Consider the following 23721-nt stretch of genomic DNA (forward strand, 5'->3'; position numbering starts at 1 on the left):
TCAAGTAACAGATGGAGTCTTTTGGGCCAAGTCTATTTCATGGTAAGTTTACTGGTTCCATAGACACTACCAGTGGTCGTCCCCTCAATTCTCAAGTTATAATCCAAATAGACATACTTGGTGGCTCTTGGAACCATAGCAATGGTTTCTTGGTCTGTGGAGAAAGAGCTATTCTAGTAGAAAAAGCTGAGATGAATCCTTTGAATCCCTTCTTCACTTTCTTCTGACCAATACTAGTGAACATAAAACAAATCATAGCCCAGGTGTTGGCAGAAATCAGTGCCCCCTCAAAAAATTGAAGATATATAGTATGTTAGATAAGATCAATTCTTAGGGAGGAAAATAAAATAAAGTGTGGAAGGAGATAGGAAGAACCAAGTGCGGTTGAGGTGGTTTTCTGGGCAGGCATTCGTACAGAACTGAGGGAGTGACCTGTGTGGATGTCTGGGCAAAAAGCATTTCCTGTGGAGAGAAAGCAAATGCAAAGGACTTGAACCAAGACTGTCCTGGTGTGTTTGATGAGCAGTGGGGAGGCCAGCATGACTTGAGCTCAGTGAGTGAGAAGAGGCCAGACAGGTGACAGCAACATCATGTAGGACTTTGTAGATCATTTTAGAAGAGTAAAAACCTCTTGAGTGAGGCAGGAAGCAGTGTGGTGTGAAATAATACATGTTTTAATGAGATCATGCTGGCTACTTCATTAAGAACTGATTGATTGGCAGCCAGAGTAGGAGACTGGCTATGGGGTTAGTACAAGTGGAAGCAGTAGAAATGGTAGAATTGTGGAAATATTTTTATACTTTCATTCTATTAGATTCAGTCTTTAGTATTCAAGCCTCTTGGGAGATACTCCCATGAATTTTATATACCCTCTTCCCATTAGAGTACATGTATCTTGAGCCTTTGGATAAACATCCAGAAGTCTCATTAATGTTGACCTTGATCTTAAAACAAACACTTTTTATATCGAAGTCCTGATTATAAGAGCCGAACACATCTCAAAAAGAACATTTCCTTTCTCCATTTCTCACTCCTTTCCATTCCCTTCCTAAAACTGCTCACCTAATTCAATTAGGAGGAGGGCAACATTAATAATTGGGAGTCTTGGCAGCTCTGTATACAGCCTGGCCATACTGTGGAATTTGGTCATGTGTCCAGCATTCTGGGTCCCTGCTTGTGTAAGGAGGGCAGGAGGACAGTATCTTTCTTCTCTTGGCTTCTTTCACACAGGAGGCCTTCTTCTTAGCAATGAAGAACTGATTTCGATTCCAGTTAAAGAATTTTAACTTAGTTGTTATAAGAAGAGAGTCAGTCCATAGTTAAACATGATAAAGGACACACACACACACAAACACGATGAAAATTAGAAAATTTATTTTCAACCTTCCAAAATCTTCCACAGATGAACCTGAAATTGATTATCACCCTTCAATAGCAAGAGAGATGGAATCAAAGTACCTAAACGGATTTGTATTAAGTTAGCGATGTTTATATCTGATGTCCACTAGAAAGACCCTGATGGTTTACGACCAAACCTAAGACATGCATACTCTTGATTTTCCAATCAAAGAACTGTACTTACTAAAAGTACTAATTTAATTGTTCTCATATACCAAATAAAAACCACTAATTATTCACTGCTATTTGAAAAATAGAAAATTGGCCTGTGAGTTCTAGGAGTTTGCCAACATTGCTGAATTGAGAAAGGATTCTCTGTAGAATTCAATAATCAAAAATTTGATAAAAAAATCAAACATGGGGACGTAAGCTTTGAAAAGTTCTTGTTCTTACGGACACAAACCAGTAAAATAAGTAAAGGTGAAACCATCTCAGAAAATTTCAGAAGTTGTAAATAACAAACTATAGCATCACATCAAGTCACTAAACAATCTTGATGGTATTAGAAATCAGGATTCATTTCCACTTAAAAAGAAAAAAAGGGAAGGGGAAGTAAGCTGTATCAGAATATAAATATTGTGTGAAAGATCTCTTACTGTAGGTTTTTTTTTTTCTGTTGAAAAGCTGTTTCATGATTTGTTGTCTTCCCAAAATCTTTGGTACTAAACTAATGAATAGTTTTTATATCTAATATAAAATAATTATGAGATAGATTAGCCAACAGTGTTTGTATGGAGTATGACCTATGAACAAAGTCCAAAGCTTGCCATTAAATTCCTGTGTGACCAACAAGAAAACTTCTCTGTCTCTTCATTTTGCTAGAGGCGAAATAATATGGTCCCTGTATACTTAATACATAATGATACATAAACGAGATGGTTTTCTTATAATCCTAACAAGCATTCATCTAAAGGGTTATCTAGTATACAGTACATAAAATAATACAGCATATTATTAGATTTTTGGTGATATTGCAGTCATGAATTCTGGTTATTAGAGGGCAGGGGAAAAAGTTATAGAAAATTCCTGTGACTTATGATAGCTTTGGCTGTTAAGCCTCAAACACTTATTTATAAACAAACTGAAAATGTGAAGTCAAACTCATTTTCATAGCTCCAAGGAGATCAGATAAGAGACTTGGGTATTTTAAAATCACTCTCAGATATAATTATTTTTTTAAGTTATTTTTAGCAGGAATGATGATAATTCTAGAAAAATGGCAAAACAAATTCTGAAAACCTGAGAATATCTGGTGAGCTTTCCTCCTATTTTCAACTGGTTTTTACTCAGAAACTGAAATATAAAGTTAATTTTCAATTGCTCCCTGGTTGGGAGGGGAAATAAGACCCGCAAAAAAGTATGCATATTAAATAAATATGTCCTAAGTAACAATACAACAATATATACAGATTTGGGCACAAGAGAACAGACTAGGCGAATTCCATATCATAGGTTTCTCTTTAAGTATTATCTGTTCAAACTTTTGAGGTTGTTTTGTTTTCCTTTGCAGTGGCCAGTTTCTTCTGAGGTCTGTTGGGGAATGGTTGTTTTCAGCTTGAAGGCTAAGCTTACTTTTCCTTCACAACATTTATGTTCACTGCCCAGCTGGTTTCAGTCACATCTCATTATTTTTGATGTTTTTTACTTTTGACGATTTCTATAAGTAAAGAAAAATAAAAGGAGTTCATCAGAAATATGTATTGGAAATAGCAAGGAAAGAAACTACGTGCTTTCAAATACTGTTTATGGTACACTCACATGCGTATATGTTCTTTGAAAAATAATTGGGAGCACATTAAGAGGAGGCAAACACACAAAAACCAAAAAACAAAACAAAACAAGGGAGAAATGTAAACTCTTCAGGAACAAGGCAGATATTTCTATGAGGTAGGAGATAATACCTGAAATTTGTAAAGTGTTCCTCAGGTTACAAAGTGCTTTTCTTTGCATTTTAGTTTATCTTAATTTAAACTCTAGTATGCAGGTAGCGTAAGGTAAAAAAAAAAAACTGAATCCACAATGGGGAGACTTGCCCAGCAATCACACAGCGAATAAGAGACTGAAGCTTGATTGTGCTCTACAAGTGCCTGATTGCAGACCCATCACCTTGGCTGTGACACGAGGCCTACAGAATGGAGCCCAAACCTAGTGGAGTTAAATACTGCAGAGGAGGAAAAGAGTACCTATAAATGTTAAACTGAAGAAAAAGTAACAGGTCTCAAGCAGAAGCAGAGTGACCTACAGTTTCTAATGAGCATATACGGACTTGACATTAACATAAAAGAACATTGTATCAAACCCTCAAGTAAAGCAAGCTACACTGCAGATAGGAATTCTGTGTGTTCAAGCAAGACACTGCATTCCCTTCCATTATGGCTTTGTGGAACATGGGACTGGGTGGTTTAAAAAAATTCTAACAGCATGCACTATAATGGTCAAGTGGTACAGAAAACCAGTCATCTCTTGCTCTCCCATACTTCCACTGTACGAGTGATCTGTTAAGTGCTAGCCACGTGGCCCTGAAGACGAACACTCTGAGGCTCTTGACTCTGAGCTCTCATTAGCCTATGACTTCCTCCCTTCCTTCCCTTTCTTCCTCTTTTCCTCTCCATTTCTTCCTTCCTTTTTTCCTCCCCCCGTCTTCTTCCTTTTGTTTTTTCCTTCTTTCCATTTCTCCCTCCCCTTCTTTCCCCTCCTTCTACCCTCCCACCTATTTTCTTCCTTCCTTCTTTATTAGGGATAATAATTCCTATTTTATAGGGTTATGACAAAGATTAAATGAGCCAATAGATGTAAAGAGTTTTACATTTAACACTAAGAGATTTACTGTCTCCCCAACTGTTATCTATTTTTATTATAGGTGTGAAATACGAAGACAAAATATCGCTTTGTGACCTCTGAGGAGCTCACAGACTAACTGGGAAAGAAGAAAAGAGATGTCAAAGCAGAAAGAAGTGGAATTTCTCCACATATCATGTTAATTTCCCTGGAAGTCTCAATTTATGTTCCTGTGTCAATATCTCTCAGTGCTAATTGGGGCTGGGGGTTGGAGGTGTGGGGTGGGGGTAGTCAGTGGCCTAATGTGAGAAAGCCTGGATTCCATGCTCTTCTTTTATTTTTATTTTTATTTATTTGACAGAGAGAGACACAGCGAGAGAGGGAACACAAGCAGGGGGAGCAGGAGAGGGAGAAGCAGGCTTCCCGTGGAGCAGGGAGCCCGACGCGGGGTTGATCCCAGGACCCTGGGACCATGACCTGAGCTGAAGGCAGCTGCTTAATGACTGAACGACCCAGGTGCCTCCCCCTCCAACCCTCCCGACCCTCCCCCCCCACCCCTCCCACCCAGCTCATGCTCTTCTTGATTTCATTCTCTCATTATCTGCTAGCTCCAACTGCTGCCTTTAGATTTTTTAGGTCTTCCTCACATCACAAACAGCAATAAAATTACCCACCATCGAATATACATTATAGATGAAAGAACACAGGCTTTTTAGGCAGTATGCCCAGATTTAATTCCCACTTCTATCAGCTACTATCTTTGTGACTTTATCCGTAAAAAGGGATAACAACATTATTTCTCCCACAGTGTTGCTTTTCTTGGGGGGGGGGAGGGGATGAGGGAAATGAAATCGAGATATTGTAGGACAGAGAAAGGGAATCTGAAGAACTAGGTCTGATTCCTGATTCTAAGATTTACAGGCTGTATGTCTGCAGGAATGTCTGAATTCCATTTCTCTATCAGGGAATGAGGTGTGATAGTAATAAGTGAATCATAGAGTTGAGGAAATATCAAGCGAAATAATGGTCCTGCAAGTGCTTTGTACAATGTAAAATGCTACAGAAATATTACCTGTTATTATCATCTCATATTCACATAAAACTATTATAAGCCTGTAGTCTGAAAGTTCAATCTGTCATCTTGACAGTTATTAGTCTCACTCTCCCTTGTCAATAAACTGATTTAAGATAGGACATAGTTAAGCAGAAAAATGGGAGGTGAGGGAATCAGAATAATCAGATTATCTCAATATAAAATAATAGGATTTAAATAGTCTTTGTTCCGGAAGGGCCCTTATAAGTTGCCTTTCCCTGCCTGATCTAGCCCAATCTTCCATCCAGTGTAAGAAGGCCCCAACTAACACTTGTGTTCTTGTGGCTGGTTCAGGTTGACAGAGTGGATTTCACGTTGAATAGAAACTGAGTTCTTTATTGTGTTAACTTTTAAGAATCTCAAAGTGTGCAGGAACTGATTTTTCTGACAATAATTTAGATTTTAAAATTCAAATTGATTTTAAATCTGAACTCTTTTGGCATTCATCAACTATTCCTTTTGGAAATGTCACAAACTTAACATGGAGGTGGTGTTTCTTACACTGAACTGAATATTCACTGATTGCTTTTGAATTCACATTTACTTAAATGATCAAATTAACTAAGGGGTGTGGAATCGTGTGTACTCCTTGGAGATCAAGCCAAACACATCATCCACAGAAGGACAGATAAACAATGCAATTTGGTTTTGTCTCTCTAAAAAGTATCTTTTAGTTGTTAAAATCGACATCTTTGTAAGAATGGCCTACTGTTCAGTCCACAAAATAAAGGTAAAATGGTAAAGGTAAAATCAGATGAGTCTTTTGAATGAGAAGATTAAGGTGAAAGAAAAACCTCCATTTCCCCTTACTTTAGAGGAATCAAGTTCAAGAATATCTAATATTGCTTTACATTCTCTTCTAGAGCTGACGCTTCCTAAAGAGTGAATTTTAACCACTGCTAGTCACACCCTGCTCACTTTCCTTTTCAGGAACTTTGGGATCCAGTCCCCTCAGATTGCTCAAGCTGATGATGAACAGTAGAACCTGAAGTAAGCACATCAACTTCTTGTAGGGGGCAGCTTGATTGTGAAATGAGGTTTCCAGCAATCTCTTCTGAACATTTTCAACTGGATTTTCACCCATGTACCCACTCTCACATCTGTACCATCTTCTCCTTTCCTTTCCTGAGGACCTTTTGTAACTAAGTCATTGGTTGAGATTGAAATAGCTGCTTTATTCTTCCTCTCATCATACTGCACCATTTTCCAGAGGCGAATCTTATATTGATACTCATGGCAACTGTTTCTGCACACAGGAAAAGATTGATCATTGTCACATATTATCTGTCAAGTACAAAATGGGAGTCTGGGCCTCATTTCTCTGGTCAAGAAATACTTATCAAGAACCTACAATGGGGGCGCCTGGGTGGCTCAGTCGTTAAGCGTCTGCCTTCAGCTCAGGTCATGGTCCCGGGGTCCTGGGATCGAGCCCCACATCGGGCTCCCTGCTCCGCGGGAAGCCCACTTCTCCCTCTCCCATTCCCCCTGCTTGTGTTCCTGCTCTCTCTCTCTTGCTCGCTCTCTCTGTCAAATAAATAAATAAAATCTTAAAAAAAAAAAAAAAAAAACCTACAACGTTCCAGGCACTCTTTTAGAATCTGAGGATAGAGCACACTGACACAAATCCCATGCCCTCATGTGCGAAAGGTGACCCCTAATCCAAGTAAAGAAGTGAAATGTACAGTATGTTGGATGGCATATGGGAGACAGGCAGCCCCAGAAGGAAGGTTACAATTTTAAGTAAAGTCTCTACAGAAGGAATCACTAAGAAGGCAGTGGCTGAGGAAAGACCTACTAGAAGACAAAGCCGGAAGTCACCTCACTCTCTGGGGTAACATTGGGCCACTTGGAGAAAACAGTCTGTGTAGGCATTGAGAATGGAGCACACACACCTAGAGTTTTGGAGAAACAGCTGGGAGGCTGATGGAGCTAGATAGTGAGGAAGGGGGAGAAGCGGGGAGACCACTGGAGAGTTTGGAAGAAAGGAGTTATATGATCTAAGGTTTTCACACATTCCCTCTGGCTGTTGTGTTGAGAATGGATAGTATGAGGCAAGGGCAGAGCAGACTGACTAGGTAGGAAGCCTTGTAATACAAGAAATGATGATGACTTGGATTAGGTCGACAACAGTAAACATGGTAAAAAAAAAAAAGAGGTAGTCATATTCTAGATATTGCTTGAGGATAAAACCAATAGGATTTGCTGAGAGAGTGGGTGTGATGAGTGGGAAGAGAAAGCTGTTCATAATTCTTCTACTCTTTGTTCTTCTAAGTGTGGTCCAAAGACCCCCTGCCTCACAGTCTTGTAAAAAACAATGTCAAAATGGATTCCTAGTTTCTACCTGACAACCACCAAATCAGACTGTTAAGAGCAGAGGTTAGAAAACTTTTATTCTAAAGGGCCCAACTGTAAATATTTTGGGCTTTGCATATGGTTTCTGTCAAAATCACTCAACTCTGCTGATACAGTATGAAAGCAGCCCTGGCAACATTAAATGAATGAGTGTGGCTTCTGTTGCAAGTCAACTTTATATAGATACTGAAATTTGAATTTCATGTAATTTTCATGTGTCAGAAAAAATTTTTTTTTATCTTTTTCAAACATTTAAAAATGAAAGAAAAATTCTTAGCTCGTGGACATACAAAAACAGGCAATGGGACAGACTCTCCCACTGCCAGTTTGCCCATTTTTCTCCAAAGAGCAGATTCTAAGAATATGTGTTTTTAACATGCTCATTAAGTAACTTTTTTTATACACAAGAACTTAGAGAATCACTGCAATAAGCTTTGAAAGTTATTGTCATCTGTTCCTTTTTCCTTTGCTTTGTTCATGGGTCAGAATAAAGACAGATTTCTTTAATAAAATGAGAACCAGAATTGGTTTGGAATAATGGATAAAAGCAAGATTCTCATCTGCCAACAAGAAAAAAGGTTAGAAGAAAGGAGAAAGGAACTGAAAGTTATTTATGAGGATAATTAGGGAATTGGGGGGACACTCATAAGTTTACTTTTTAGAAGTAAACTATAGTTTAAAAATGCATTTACCATTAAAAAGGATCAATCAGTAATTTGTGCCTGATTCCATAAAACTCGTATGTATCCAGTTCCCTGTTCTACACAGTTTAAGATACTGTGTTTGGTCTGGGTAGAACAGTTATTATTTTGCCCTGTGAAAGAATACCACCTGTCGTAATTTGCACACCACGCACGCAGCTCATCTCTGCTTGTAAGCCACTCTGTGGTTTAGGTCTCAGTTATTATATGAGTTTGTGCCACAATCTCTCTTTTTTTTTTTACTTGATCATCTAATCCTTTGATCGTTCTTTCTCTCTAGTGTCACACTCAAATAATAAAAAATATGCGGGAAACAAGAAAAAAAATTAATTTACTTAAATGGATCTCTTAGTCATAATCACAGTACAAAAATAGTGATCATTCTGGGCTTAAAAAATTGACTTGGATTTTTCATTTAGTATTTCTCAACTTCATCCCTACTTTGCCATCACTCTATTCTTTTGTCTCAAGATTTAATTCACCAATATTTCATTTCTGAGACTGAATCAAATAGAAATTGACAATTTTTATTTCAGAGAAAATGATTTTTGAAAATATAACTCAAATGCAGTGTCAAGTCCTAATAGATAAATTTAAAACTACTAGCAAACAGCCTTTGGGTTATCTAAAGAATTTATTGGTGAAAAAAATAATAGGTTTCTAAGCATTTAGTGAGCATTATGAGAACTATGTGAGTGGAGTGAGCAGAAAAAGGAAATGGAGAGGAAGACAGGACTCCAAACAGGCTACTCAATAATCTGTCTTGGTCTAACACTCCTGACTCCTAACAGCTGGAAGCTATATTTTTTCAAATCTCTAACAGATTCCTTGGTAAACCCACATGAGACGTGGTTAATATGATGCCACAGCAATCAATATAGTGCTAACCAAAAGCTGTTGATTGGCTCTATAATAATAATTGGAGTGTCTACTCTGTCCCAGTCTCATTCACAATTTCATGTGAGGCAGGTATTTCAATTCTCATTTTACAGATAAAGAAACAAAGTCACAAGAAAATGTGACATTCTTTGAAATAAGAGCTCAGTTTTGGGTCTGTCTGGTTGCAAAGCCTGCATATTTCCCTCTATACCTCACTATCCTGCAGAATGTTTCCCCAGTGGTTGATGTTCCTGTCCAGCCACAGACTGAGGAGAGAATGGAGTGAGAGGAAAAGAAAAAGGTTGCTTTGCCTAGAGAACTGTTTTTTCCCTTTCAATATGGTATATGATTGTACTTTTATAATTAACATTCTGCTTATGAGATCTCCCATTGGTGAAGGCTGACAAGTCAGATTTTCCATGAAGAGCAAGCACTGCAGGAAATAAATTAATCTCTAGGGAAGAAGAGGGGCAAGGATGTCAGTACTCACACAACTGCCTAATAGGAAATGATATTTCAAGATTGTTGAAAGAATGAAATGACTATGGGTTCTCCTTCCAGCAAATTCTTTAACATTTAAACCTTCCAAGAAGACAGAAGTAAGTTGCTATAAAATGAAGAGCAATCTTATAATATTTTACTTTAGGCTGTCAGTACTTCCAAACTAAGATAGTATTCCCTGGAAATGGGAAAGAAATTCTACCAGTGTCATTGTTTTGTTTGTATTATGAAAAATCTGCACTGATGTTAAGTAGAAGGATGAATAATGTACCAGATTTTTTGATTACCAGTTTGAAATTATCCAATATTTTATATAACAGGTTTTTCAGTCTTTGGAGTAAAAGTAATTATTGTGCTTAGAATTACACACTACTTACAATAAGGCTGAATTATTGAAGTGTTCCTTTATTAAAATTGTGAAAGAGGAATATGTTTTATGATATCTAAAGTACCTGTCTCTTGATGGCGTGTATTCTGTCATTTGTCAGTCAAGGTCTTTATTTTTTTTATTTTTATTTTTTTAAAAGATTTTATTTATTTATTTATTAGAGAGCAAGCAAGAGAGAAACAGCATGAGAGAGGAGAGGGTCAGAGGGAGAAGCAGGCTCCCCACTGAGCCGGGAGCCCGATGTGGGACTCGATCCCAGGACCCTGGGATCATGACCTGAGCCGAAGGCAGTCGCTTAACCAACTGAGCCACCCAGGTGCCCAGTCAAGGTCTTTAATACAGAACACCAATCTTGTCTAATTCTCAAAGTAGTTCTGGTAGAGAACCACCTCATGTTTTATTTCTCATAAGTAAAATCTGAAGTTTAGATTAAATAGTAAGGTTAAATCAAAATCCAATATAAAAATTTCTTGGGGCACCTGGGTGGCTCAGTCGGTTAAGCATCCGACTCATGATTTCAGCTCAGGTCATGACCTCAGGGTCGTGGGATGGAGCCCCGAGTCAGGCTCTGTGCTCAGCAAGGATTCTACTTAAGATTCTCTCTCTCTCTCCCTCTCACTGCTCTCTCTCTCTCAAATAAATAAGTAAAATCTTAAAAATTTATTTTCCTATAGATCCATTCTTCATTTGTAGCTTCTACTGTGACCTCAGTGATGAGTTTTTCCAGGGAGCGTGTCTTCTCTCCCCTGTTTAATTTACCACAATGTGTAGCTTCTTACATGTGGTGAATCACTTCTATGTGAATCTTGCTTAAAGATGACCAACAGTTACATCGCTCAATGGTATCAGATTAGGCCACAGAATCTCATGCATTCAGAACTGACAGGGCACAAAGATTACTTGGTATACTTCCTATTTGGGTGAGGAAAGTATAACTCAGGAAAATGAAATGGCCTGTGAGGGGCAAAACATCTAGCAGTGGCAGAGAGGGGACTAGACCTTAGGGTACCCGCTTTTTGTTTTCTGGCCTGAGGCTTTTCTCACTACTCGACAAGTTGAATTTATGGAGGATGAGTCATGGCATGGATTTAATCTAAAGATGGAGGAATAATTAGAAGGTATGTACCTGAAGTTTCGAAAGAAAAGAAATTCCGTTAGATAACTTTGTTCAGGAGAGTGTAAAATTTGCTCAGTGGAGAACATTTATGTAGGGTAAAAACAAATAAGCATATTTAAAAGACTATCCCTTCTGGCAAAGAGTGCAGTTTCTAAGAGACACATAAGGAGGAAACCCCTGTTCAGCCAGTCAGACCACCAGAAGCAATCTCTGCAATTCACGAGTGACCTATGTAATAACCAGATCCTCTTTACAACTCTCTGATCATATTCTTTTTTTTTTTTTAAGATTTTATTTATTTGAGACAGAGAGAATGAGAGAGAGAGAGAGAGCACATGAGAGGGGGGAGGGTCAGAGGCAGAAGCAGGCTCCCCGCTGAGCAGGGAGCCTGATGCGGGACTCGATCCAGGGACTCCAGGATCATGACCTGAGCCGAAGGCAGTCGCTTAACCAACTGAGCCACCCAGGCGCCCCTCTGATCATATTCTGATACCAAGTGACTTTGCCCTCAGCTGAAGGAAGCCACCTCACCCACAGTCCTGTCCCCTTCTCAGGAGCCGCAGTATCCAGTGACTGAGTGATGCGGGGGCTATAAAGGCCTGGCCCCCTCACCCCAACACAGGACAACTCCAAAGAGCCACACCAGCTCCAGGGCTTCCAGTGGGATCAGCAAAGGTCTTTGTTGTGACTGTATTCTGACTCAGCTTCCCCCTCTGCCCAGACCTGCTTTTGTCCCTCTGCTTTATGTGTTGTTTCTGAGATCACTTCCCAATAAATGTTCCACCCAGGGAACTAGACATGAAACAAATCCCTTAAAACAAACATTTGGAGTTCACACATGTTGCCTACCAAAAATAGAGCTTAAACCAAATAACCAGCAGAGTCCTGTGCTCTTCCTGAGCTATTATGGCTGAGGGAAGATGGGCAAGATGTCCATTAGGGCAGGTCAGGGCTTCCAGGCCTCTGCAGAATTGCACTATTTCTTGGACTCAGAGGAGTCAGTGACTCATCTTCAAAGAAGGTTTCCACCCAACTTCCATGACCATAGGATTCAGACGGGCCATGAAGTTCCCAGGATGATATAGTTTCCAAAGGGAAAGAGTGCAAGCAGAAACTCGTAGACTGCAGGAGCCACAGCAGGTGGGCATGGCCAGCACTTTGCAGAAGATACTGTCTGGAAGCAGTTTTTCTTAGCCATCAGATCATAAAGATGCAGAAGTTAGTTATAATAGCTACGATTCAACTGGAGTCTTTGGTGTCCTATACCAACTTTAACCTACTTCATCTAATGTAGTCTTCAAAATAGCCTACGGTGTAGCACTGTTATTAACCCAGTTTTAGAAATAAAGAGACAGAGACATTAACAAATTGCTCATGGTACACAGCTAGCAAGCGGGAGCCAAGATTTAAACCCAGCAGTCTGAGTTCAGACTCCAAAGGTTAACCACTTAATCATCCTACTTTCAGAGGACTGTTCTTTTAGTAATTTATGGACAAAACAATGTACAGACCTAATAACAAAGTTCCTAAAATAAGACAGGGGCATTGCCAGGCTGCCAAGCAACCAGAGTGAATCAAGGACCCACAGACGAAGGTCATGCAGGAGATCGGGTGAAGCATTTTCATCAGTTGCTTAGGGAAGAGAAACCAGGCCTGACAGCATGGATCCTGAGGTGCAATTTATTGCCAACTTCTGGCTGCAGTAGAGCAAACTCTCCTCACACAATGTGTATGCAGCTGTTCACAGTGAATCTTCTAGTTATTTATGCTCCATTCCAAAATAAAGGATTCCCCTTGGTATAATTATTAGATACATATTTGAATTGGTTCTACGTCACCCAACTAGAAGAATAAGATCTGGGTGTCTGGAGGAGCAAACCTGGAGAAGCAGCACCCCTGTCTTAATAAGATTTTTGTTTTTTGTTTTTTGTCTGTGATGTCCTACAAAGACTCTTGCCGTTCTTGCCCAAAGAGAATTTAGGAAATGACTGACTTATGTCTAAGGACTAAAAAGAGGTGAAAGTTCAGAAAGGATATCATTCGCCCCTCCTGAACATGGTGGCTAATGGATATTCTGAGATGTAATTACAAATGGGAAAGCAAATGAAGACATTTTCCAGATGAGCATGCTAAATAATTTCTAAATAACCTAAATAAGAAGATGTCATTTTACTTTTCTTAAAAACGTTAGGAGTTTCACTTGCTTAAAACCACTACGGTAGGGGCGCCTGGGTGGCTCAGTCGGTTAGGCATCCACCTTCGGCTCAGTCATGATCCCAGGCTCCTGGGATCGAGCCCCGAATCGGGCTCCCTGCTCAGCGGGAAGCCTGCTTCTCCCTCTCCCACTCCCCCTGCTTGTGTTCTCTAAATAAATAAATAAATAAAAACCTTAAAAAAAAAAAAAAAACACTACTGTAATCCCAGGTCTTCTTTTTTCTTAAGCCACCATGTAAAGGCAACATGTTCAAGCACATGCTACCCTGGTCTGTAACATCCTCTGAACTATTCATTCAGGGGGCAAAGTGGGGTCTGTCCTGTACCATCCCGGGAAGATGCACACACAGGGGTAGATCAGATTAAGTCTTCCCACGATTGAAACAAAAACTCTGATCTCAGGAATTTCATTATCTGGTACCTTTTAGGATCCATAATCTTAAGGGGGAAAAAAAAAGTTTTCAATGAATTAATAATGGCTTGAGACTCAACATGCTATAGCAATATTCATTGCAGTAGTTCTTTCTTTATAGTCGCGGTTGATTAGTATTTGAAATTTGCAGGAATTGCAATATGCATGGTTTTCAAAGCCCTTTACAGAATTTCGTTTTTATCACTCAGCAAGAGTCAATGAAAAGGCAATAAGAAAAGCTCTATGGGGATACCACCTCACACCAGTCAGAATGGCTAAAATTAACAAGTCAGGAAACGACAGATGTTGGTGGGGATGCGGAGAAATGGGAACCCTCCTACACTGTTGGTGGGAATGCAAGCTGGTGCAGCCACTCTGGAAAACTGTATGGAGGTTCCTCAAAAAGTTGAAAATAGAGCTACCATATGATCCAGCAATTGCACTACTGGGTATTTACCCCAAAGATACAAAAGTAGGGATCCGAAGGGGTACATGCACCCCGATGTTTATAGCAGCAATGTCCACAATAGCCAAACTGTGGAAAGAGCCAAGATGTCCATCAACAGATGAATGGATAAAGAAGATGTGGTATATATATACAATGGAATATTATGCAGCCATCAAAAGGAATGAAATCTTGCCATTTGTAATGACATGGATGGAACTGGAGGGTATTATGTTGAGTGAAATAAGTCAAACAGAGAAAGACATGTATCATATGATCTCACTGATATGAGGAATTCTTAATTGTAGGAAACAAACTGAGGGTTGCTGGAGTGGGGGGTGGGGTGGGAGGGATGGGGTGGCTGGGTGATAGACACTGGGGAGGGTATGTGCTCTGGTAAGCGCTGTGAATTGTGCAAGACTGTTGAATCTCAGATCTGTACCTCTGAAACAAATAATGCAATATATGTTAAGAAAAAAAAAAGAAGAAGAAGAAGATAGCGGGAGGGGAAGAATGAAGCGGGGGAAATCGGAGGGGTAGATGAACCATGAGAGACGATGGACTCTGAAAAACAAATAGCGTTCTAGAGGGGAGGGGGGTGGGAGGATGGGTTAGCCTGGTGGTGGGTATTGAGGAGGGCACATTCTGCATGGAGCACTGGGTGTTATGCACAAACAATGAATCATGGAACACTTCATCTAAAACTAATGATGTAATGTATGGGGATTAACATAAGAATAAAAAAAAAGAAAAGAAAAGCTCTATGGGATATTTTTATAGAAGTGTCAAAACCCAGTAAGCTAACTACATGAAAACCCAGATTGTACAGACAGAGTTTGAGCAGAAACACTTCAGAGACTTTATATCTAGTATTTTGACTTTTACATGCCCTTGGAGGAAAAAAAGAGTGCTAGCTACAAAACCAAATAAGGAGGGGAAAGGAACAAACCATATGCTTAAGAATAATTACATTTTCCATTTTCCTACAAACGAAATGTGAAGTTTCAAAGATAAAGTGTAATAGAAATTGAGCTGCTTTGGTGTGCCTAAAATATTGCCAAGAAAGAAAATTCTCATTTCCCTTGTTAATTCATCCCAGATTTCTACAATACGGAAGTTAGTCTGAACGCTATGAACTTCTCCACAAGTCCATTTGCTCTTGTTTTGCTTTTAGTAGAGATGAAAAATATCAGATCACCATCTCTTGAAACAAAACTATCATAATTCAAATCTACATTAGGTTATTTATCTGACACATCTTTTTTTTTATGTTATGTTAATCACCATACATCACATCATTAGTTTTTGATGTAGTGTTCCATGATTCATTGTTTGCGTATAACACCCAGTACTCCATGCAGAACGTCCCTCTTTAATACCCATCACCAGGCTAACCCATCCCTCCACCCGCCTCCTCTCTAGAACCCTCAGTTTCTTTCTCAGAGTCCATAGTCTCTCATGGTTCATCTCCACCTCCAATTTCCACCCCCCTTCATTTTTCCCTTCCTACTATCTTCTTCTTCTTCTTCTTCTTTTTTAATATATAATGTATTGTTTCAGAGGTACAGGTCTGTGATTCAACAGTCTTACACAATTCACAGCGCTCACCATAGCACATACCCTCCCCAATGTCTATCACCCAGCCACCCCATCCCTCCCACCCCCCACCACTCCAGCAACCCTCAGTTTGTTTCCTGAGATTAAGAATTCCTCATATCAGTGAGGTCATATGATACATGTCTTTCTCTGATTGACTTATTTCGCTCAGCATAATACCCTCCAGTTCCATCCACGTCATTGCAAATGGCAAGATTTCATTCCTTTTGATGGCTGCATAATATTCCATTGTATAAATATCTGACACATCTTTAAAGACATCTCAATTACTATAATCTCTTCTCAAGCCATTATTCCTTTTGTTAATGCTAGCAAAAATTTAAAAACATTATTGTCATGATAATATAAGCAATATTAAACACTTCTTGGCCATGAAAACCATAAATGAAAACTCTAATAAAAAGGAAAAATGAACAGACCTATCATTATTGTGTTTAATATTACACTGCACTTAAAACTACGTTTCTTTTTTTTTTTTTGAGATTTATTTCTTTGAGAGAGAGAGAGAGAGGATACACAGCAGGGTGGGGGGCAGAGGGAGAAAGAATCTTGAAGCAGACTCCCCACTGAGCGTGGAGCCTGCCGCTGGGCTCAATTCCAGCACCCCAAGATCATGACCTGAGCCAAAATCAAGAGTCGGCCTAACTTAACTGACTGAGCCACCCAGGCACCCCTAAAACATTTCCATGAGATTTGCAGTTGAGGCAGTCACATTGATAGAGCCTTATATTCCAAGCAAAGTGGAAGTTAGAATCTGTAAGTTAGGCATGTGGCATGTAGACAATTAAAACCAGTATCGTGCGGCTTCACCGACCTGTGGTTACACTGGTGGCTGCTAGTTGAGTTGCCCCACTCTTGCTTCTCTCTTTCTCCAATTCAGCCAAATCACTTTGACAACCAACTGGTACTTTTGAATCCAGGCCAGCTTGATTTGAGTGCAGTCTCTTGGATATGTCTACATGGAGACTCTGAAATGACACAGGCCAGAGTGATTGATTTCACAAGTAAATTATCAGTCCAAAATAAATGCTTCCCAGAGATATGACAAGGATAAACATTCATCATATGGCAAGTTATGTTTGTATATCTGAATCAGAACATTCTATATGTCAAAGTGACTTACAAATTACACTTTCATCAATATATTTTGGTAATCTAGGCATGGAATTTTTGAAATGATCTAAGTGACCAGAATAAGTCCTCTCAGACTCAGAAAATCATCTTCAAATCCCATTTGAGTATATCATTTTCTTCTTGTGAAACTTATAAGATATTTTTCATTTAAAACATTTTCACGCAGTTTTTATTCTTATAAATTATCCAGCATTTCATTATATATCACATAATTGCACATTGTATAATGAAGAGGAGGTTTCATTTCTGCATTATCTGTAGGCTTTTTATAAAACAAATCATAACATCTACTTTAAATTAACCCACATTTTTATCAGCATTATGCAAACTTAACAAAGCTCCTCCAGTCAGTTTAAGAATAATATTCATCCTAACAATGAATTATTAAGGCACAACATCAATGGACCTTAAAACACATCTCCCATATGAGAGATGTCATAGTGCTTGATGTTATACTGTCATATTGTACACTTCAAAAGAATCATCAGAGAGGAGCAAAAACTAAAGACCTAAGTGGGAAATTGAACTTTCTTCATATCCAAATTCAGACTAGAAATTTTTCAGTTTAAATATGGTTACATAATATTCAAAGATTCATACAGTCAAAGTTAGCCAGTCAACTTTGGCCATCCACATTAACCATTTTGGTTCCCTAAAGGATAGGATGATGAATCATTTTCCTTAAGTTCCTCCTACAGACTGTGTACAGCATTAAATTTATTAAAAGCTTCATTAAAAGCTTGAATCAAAGGCTTTTAAAGCTTGTAAAGGGCCAATAAGGAAATTATAGTCCATCATAACTAAATAATTGACCCAAATAAACAGAATGAATGGTGCTGAGCCTCAGGGATATGTCTCCCAACCCTTAGTCCGGTGCTCTTCATGCCACTCTATAATCTATTTGTTCATTTATCCATTCAATGTGGTCAAGTTTTCCAGTCTCTCCTTAGCTTTACTTGGTAGAGCCAGGCTCCTGTTCCCTAGTCCTAATGTAAAGGGGGTAGATGTCTCTTAAGCTACCGACACTGCCATATTCTCTCAACCTTGTTTACTTATATATATTCAATGTGCACTGATGGCCCCGATTCTTCACCTCTCTCTGTGTCATGTCCTTTCCATGTAATTTTGCCATATGCCCTCCTACTCTGACTTTTGAGTCATGATGTGACTTCTTCCGGATTAACAGAATATTGGCACATGTGAAACAGAGACTTGAAAGATACTTGCACAATTAACTTCAGTCATTCTTGTCCTTTTACTATGCCATGCCTAGACTAGCCTGCTGGAGGTTGAGCAGGACAGAGAATAAGGTCAGGTTACCCTAGTCATCAGAGCTGAGACAACCAACAGCCAGGAGAAGCCCAGACATCTGGGTGAACCCAGCCTAGATCAGTTGAAACTAAGTCAGGTCAGCTGAAGTCCACAGCTGCATGGACTAAATAAATGTGGTTTTAGCTATATGCACTAAGTTTTTCTGGTAAGTATGCAGCATTGTGTGGCAATAAATAAATGATATCTCCAAGAGCCGTTAGAATTCTATAGAATCCCAGATACTGGGTACAGTAGGAGAATACAAATGTAAATATGACATAGTCTCAGACTTTAAATTGTTCAAACATAATTTCTTAAATTGTTTAAGTGGAGAATTAAACTAGAGTGTGAGGGAGGCCTGGGTGCCTCAGTCAGTTAAGCGTCTGCCTTCGGCTCAGGTCATGATCTCAGGGTCGTGGGATCGAGTCCCGCATCGGGCTCCTTGCTCGGCCGGGAAACTGCCTCTCCCTCTGCCTGCTGCTCCCCCTGCTTGTGCTCTCTCTCTCTCTCTCTCACAAATAAATAAAATGTTTTAAAAAACAGAGTGTGGTAAGTCATTTGTAGATAATTCTCAAATTCCTTCTCTAATAACAAAAGATGGGATCCAGGTGATACTATAGAGGACAACTCAAAAGATCAGAGTTTGAATGTTGGTATTGACCAAAACAAAACCACTACACCTGCTTATATTTGACTCTCCACTGTCAACAAAAATGTAAGTCCATCACTCAGTTTGAATTTTTAAATTTACTGTCAGGCCTGCCACATAGTTTGTCTTAGCACATAGCTTTGAAAAGAAGCAGATTCAACCAGCACTTAAGTACTTTCCTGATTTTGATATTAGATGCGTTTGGAAAATATATTATTATGTCAAATTATTAGATGACTAAATGTAAGGTCATGAAAACTACGTGTATTATAATATATCCCAGACTTCAAAGAAGAAACACAGAATTTAAATAAAGTTCTTAAACCTGAAATCTATAAAATGAAAGGCTGAGCAGATCAAGGCTGACTGTTTGATCATAATGGGTCAAGTACTGCACAGGCTTGGTGCATCTTGGTGCAAATCTCTGGCAGATTGGTCATTTTATGAACACATTAGCATTTCATTAATTAAGAACCCCATTTTTCTAGAGGCACGCCCCACACTGGGGTCTCCTCTATCTAGTCAAGCCACGTCAAGTTTTCCAGTCTCTCCTTAGCTTTACTTGGTAGAGCCAGGCTCCTGTTCCCTAGTCCTAATGTAAAGGGGGTAGATGTCTCTTAAGCTACCGACACTGCCATATTCTCTCAACCTTGTTTACTTATAGTCAGCCCCTCCCTCCAGTTCCCTGGTTCTCCAAACCATTCATAGGTATTGATTTCCCCCACAGTGCTCCATTCTTCACTGCCCAATTTCCTTCCATTAAGCATCAATCCCTTCCTCTTTCTCTCTCTTCTTTCTTATCCCTTAGATTCCTCCACGGTGCCTTCAGAACTTTGCTCGTAGTTTGCAATTTTCACTACATATCCAACTTTGTTTCTGAACATTGTTTCTACCTCCCTACCTTGAGTAAAATTCCATTCTCCACTGAGGACAGCACTTCTCCTGCAAACAAAGATGGCTGCTTATTCCTCCACACCCTAACACCCTCAGGTTGATGATATTCTTGCCCATTGTACTGTCCATTGCACCTTTACCTCCTTGCTAAAAAAAAAACCCTGCTGCTTTGATATTTCTGCCAGATAGCTATGCTCCATCTCCCCTCTTGCTGGAACCATCCATCTACTAACCTCTAGTCACAATCCATCCTTCATAAAAAGACTGGATTATTGTTTTCCCTTCCAGCCCCATGATCCTGGTTGATGTTCACATCTACACAGACATTCTACTCAACACCCTGACTGGATCTCTTTATTAAAATGAACTTTCCATTTCTCTACCTTAGACTTTCACTCCCAGAGTCACACCTGAAACCTGTCATAACAACCTTTTCCATCTCCAAAATCACTAAGTGTGTTCCTCTCTCACCTAATCTCCTATCACTTCTTGTCTGTAGTCCAGCCAAGCCCCCATCTCCAACACTGCTTTTTCCACCAGGACAGTTCTTGGATCTCAATGGAATCCGAGCTCCACTGACCCCTCTGCTTTCTCTATTTACACCAGTCTTCTAGGCTCATTTCCCTTTGTTCTCTACACAGCATCTGTCCCAGTTTGAAAACTTCGATCTGGCCAGCAGTGTGTCAGACTTTATCCTGCTTTACCCTTCATTTGACATGTCTAGTCACTCCCTTTCCTTGGCTTTGGTGTCCCTACTACCCCTCTGACTACTCATTTTTAGTCCCCTTTGTTGGTTTGACCTTCTTTACCTAAACACTGACTGTTAAGACTTTCTCAAAGTTTTGTTATTGACCCAGTTTTCTTTGTCATCCTGGATAATTCCAACAATCACATGGCCTAATTTACTGCCTGTGTATTTATGACTCCAGGGGTGAGGAGAGATTTATTAAATGAGATGACTCTGGGCTTGTGTGCCATGATCAGCACTCTAGATTCCGATTCTAATGTCCTTTAACTCTACAGTTCCACCATTCTTCCTTCCTATCTTAAGGCTTAGCTCTTCTGTTTGCCTAGAACATTCTTCACAAACTCTTCCTCCTTAATTTTACTAAGTCTCAAATTCCTGCAGGTTTTCCCTCACCATGTAGTGTTTAGCCAGCACCTTTGTTCTCTAGTCTTTGAGTACCTTGTAGTTCTACTGTGATGCAGTTTTCACAATATAATTAAATAATACCTGGTTTAGTGTTTAATGTCTATCTCTCTGGTTAAAATATAAACCCACTGAGAATAAGGACTATGCCTGTCCTATTCATTGTTCTTAGTCCTTATCTCAGGCCTTTTTTTATTTTTTAAAGATTTTACTTATTTGTTTGAGAGAGAGCACAAGTGGGGGGAGGGGCAGAGGGAGAGGAAGAAGCAGACTCCTCTCTGAGCAGGGAACACATGTAGGACTTAATCCCAGGACCCTGGGATCAGGACCTGAGATGAAGGCAGACGCTTAACCTACTGAGCCACCGAGGCGCCCCATCTCAGTGTTTTAAATATAGCAGGTATTAAATAACTACATACTAAATTAATGGAGAAATGCATGAATAAATACAGACTTAATTTTGTATGACTTTTTCTTTGGCTAGCTTATCAATGGCTACAACACAGTCACATGTTTATATGTTAGAAGTGATATGCAGGGCGCCTGGGTGGCTCAGTTGGTTAAGCAACTGCCTTCGGCTCAGGTCATGATCCCAGGGTCCTGGGATCGAGCCCTGCATCCGGCTCCCTGCTCCGAGGGAAGCCTGCTTCTCCCTCTCCCACTCCCCCTGCTTGTGTTCCTGCTCTCGCTGTCTCTGTCTCTGTCAAATAAATAAAAATAAAATCTTTAAAAAAAAAAAAAAAGAAGTGATATGCAGTCACTTTTAACAGTAATACTTAATATGTATTTGAAAGGAACACATATTTTACTTGTTTTATTTATTTAAAAATACACATTACAAATTTTGTGGTTTTAAATAAATTCACTGTTGCAATCATTGCAAACACTATAGTTATACAGTATCCCATATATATCTATGGCTCAAGTTAGACTGGTTACTATCTGTGATAATTATAAATCAAAGAATGATTATATTAGGGAAATTGAGAACTTAGTATGTACACCCAGCAGCCCCATATTCCCTAGGCATGAAATTGTGACCTGACAATAATGGAAGAAATAAAACTCTGTCAGGTACTGCTTCAACAATGTCAAGCCTTCAACCTGAAGATCAGGTCCAGAGGAAAACGAGAAAAATAAAAGGTGTGCAAAGAATAGAGAGGAACACAGATAAATTTGAACCGGCATGCATCAGGCCCTTCTGACCACTCTATAGGTGTAGTTCAAAGATATACTGTTTCTTTTGTGTAATTTCCACTTAACTTGTCATTGAAAATGAGTCATTATAATCCCGTCTGCTAATACAAAATGGCTATTAAATTATTTTTCATGTTATTCTTAGCTTGTAGTTTGTATATTGCTTTTAGGGTTCCCACTGAAAGCAATGATCCAATTACAAGACACTGAATATTTTTCTTATGAACAAAGCAAGGAACAAATAAATATTACCCAAAAAAGTATTTTCTTTCTTCATATCCATCTTTCATCTCACACCTAAGGCCATGATGTTGGGGAAAAAATCATCCTTTTCCAAACAGTTCATTGAGATTCCTGGTTCGTGATTACATTCATTCGTGTCCCTTCTCCCCAAGGGCGAGGCTCATTTTTCTTTAGAAAGTCACACAGGGCCTGTCTTGGCCCAGGGACTAAACATCATTCACATTTTAAACAACAGGAAGTATCCCAGATAACATACTTTACTTTTTACTTGGTAAAAAAAAAAAAAAAAAAATCAATCACTCTCCTAACGGACTAAAAAAAAGCATCCTTTTCTCTGCTTATATAAACAACACAGCCTGCACTTTTTCACTTCAGAAAAGTGAATTCAAGGGATACGTGGGAAAACATTTCAAGCGATATTTGGGAAGAAATTTCCCATTAAGTAACTTTCTTCAGAATTAAATTATACTTAAGAACAGTATTAACAGTAATTCAGAAACTACACATCAAAATACATAAATGAAGTTCCAAATCCAATCATAAGAAACAGAGGTTTGCATATTCAAATTATCATTCCAGGAGAACATGTAATCCTCTATGCCATCTGTCTTTTAGTGTGTGTGTGTGTGTGTGTGTCTTCTCTTTTGTTTGTTATATGGTTGAATCACCATAAATAATTCAGAAAGTTATTAAGTGGTTTAAAAAAACTAATAAATTTCTCATTGTGCATTATAAAGACCCAATTAAATGGAGGCAAATGTTTGGTTTTTCTGAGGAAAATATTTAAACAAGCAAGAATCTAAACTGAAAAGTAATTTGAAGTTGATCATCCATATAATCAGTCCTCTCTTTCAGACAATAATCTGAGGTTTCATCAAATCATCCATCTATACCAAGAACCTGCCTTTTATGCAGAATATCTTCTTTATACCACCTGCAAGAGAGTCCCTTTGAGCTTGTTCCACCCAATCACCACAAAGCATCCTTGACACCTTTCCTGTCCCTTGCAGCCTTAGGGGGTTTTCCCAAAGCTGTGGTTGGCAGGCCTCATTTCATCAGCCCATCAGAAGCCCACTACCACCTCTCCCACTCTTCCCGGAGTTCCAGGCTGTGGCCCTCCCATGAGAGACTCTTTGCTGGTATCCCTTACCTCTTCAGCAGGGCTTTCCCCCCCTCAACCATGCACACCTTCTTCAAATGGGACCATGCTGGCTGGACTCTGAGCTGGCAGCTAACTGGGGACCTCAG

At 39.3% G+C, this 23721-nt stretch overlaps 1 protein-coding gene across 1 annotated transcript in view; it reads right to left on the reverse strand.

Moving 5' to 3' along the window:
* Window positions 1–2980: 2980 nt before the first annotated feature.
* The window catches only part of THEMIS (thymocyte selection associated), a 187610-nt gene continuing 166869 nt past the window's right edge, over window positions 2981–23721 (reverse strand). The window contains exons 5-6 of the mRNA XM_034990585.1: window positions 16710–16863; window positions 2981–3055 (exon numbers count right to left, since the gene is read on the reverse strand). Of these exons, the coding sequence (XP_034846476.1) occupies window positions 3024–3055; window positions 16710–16863 (186 nt within the window). The 3' untranslated portion in view covers window positions 2981–3023. The remainder of the gene's footprint in view (window positions 3056–16709; window positions 16864–23721) is intronic.

Source organism: Mirounga leonina, unplaced genomic scaffold (genome assembly GCF_011800145.1).
Source record: "Mirounga leonina isolate KUSES-001 unplaced genomic scaffold, KU_Mleo_1.0 Mir_53, whole genome shotgun sequence".
NCBI classification, from domain to species: domain Eukaryota; kingdom Metazoa; phylum Chordata; class Mammalia; order Carnivora; family Phocidae; genus Mirounga; species Mirounga leonina.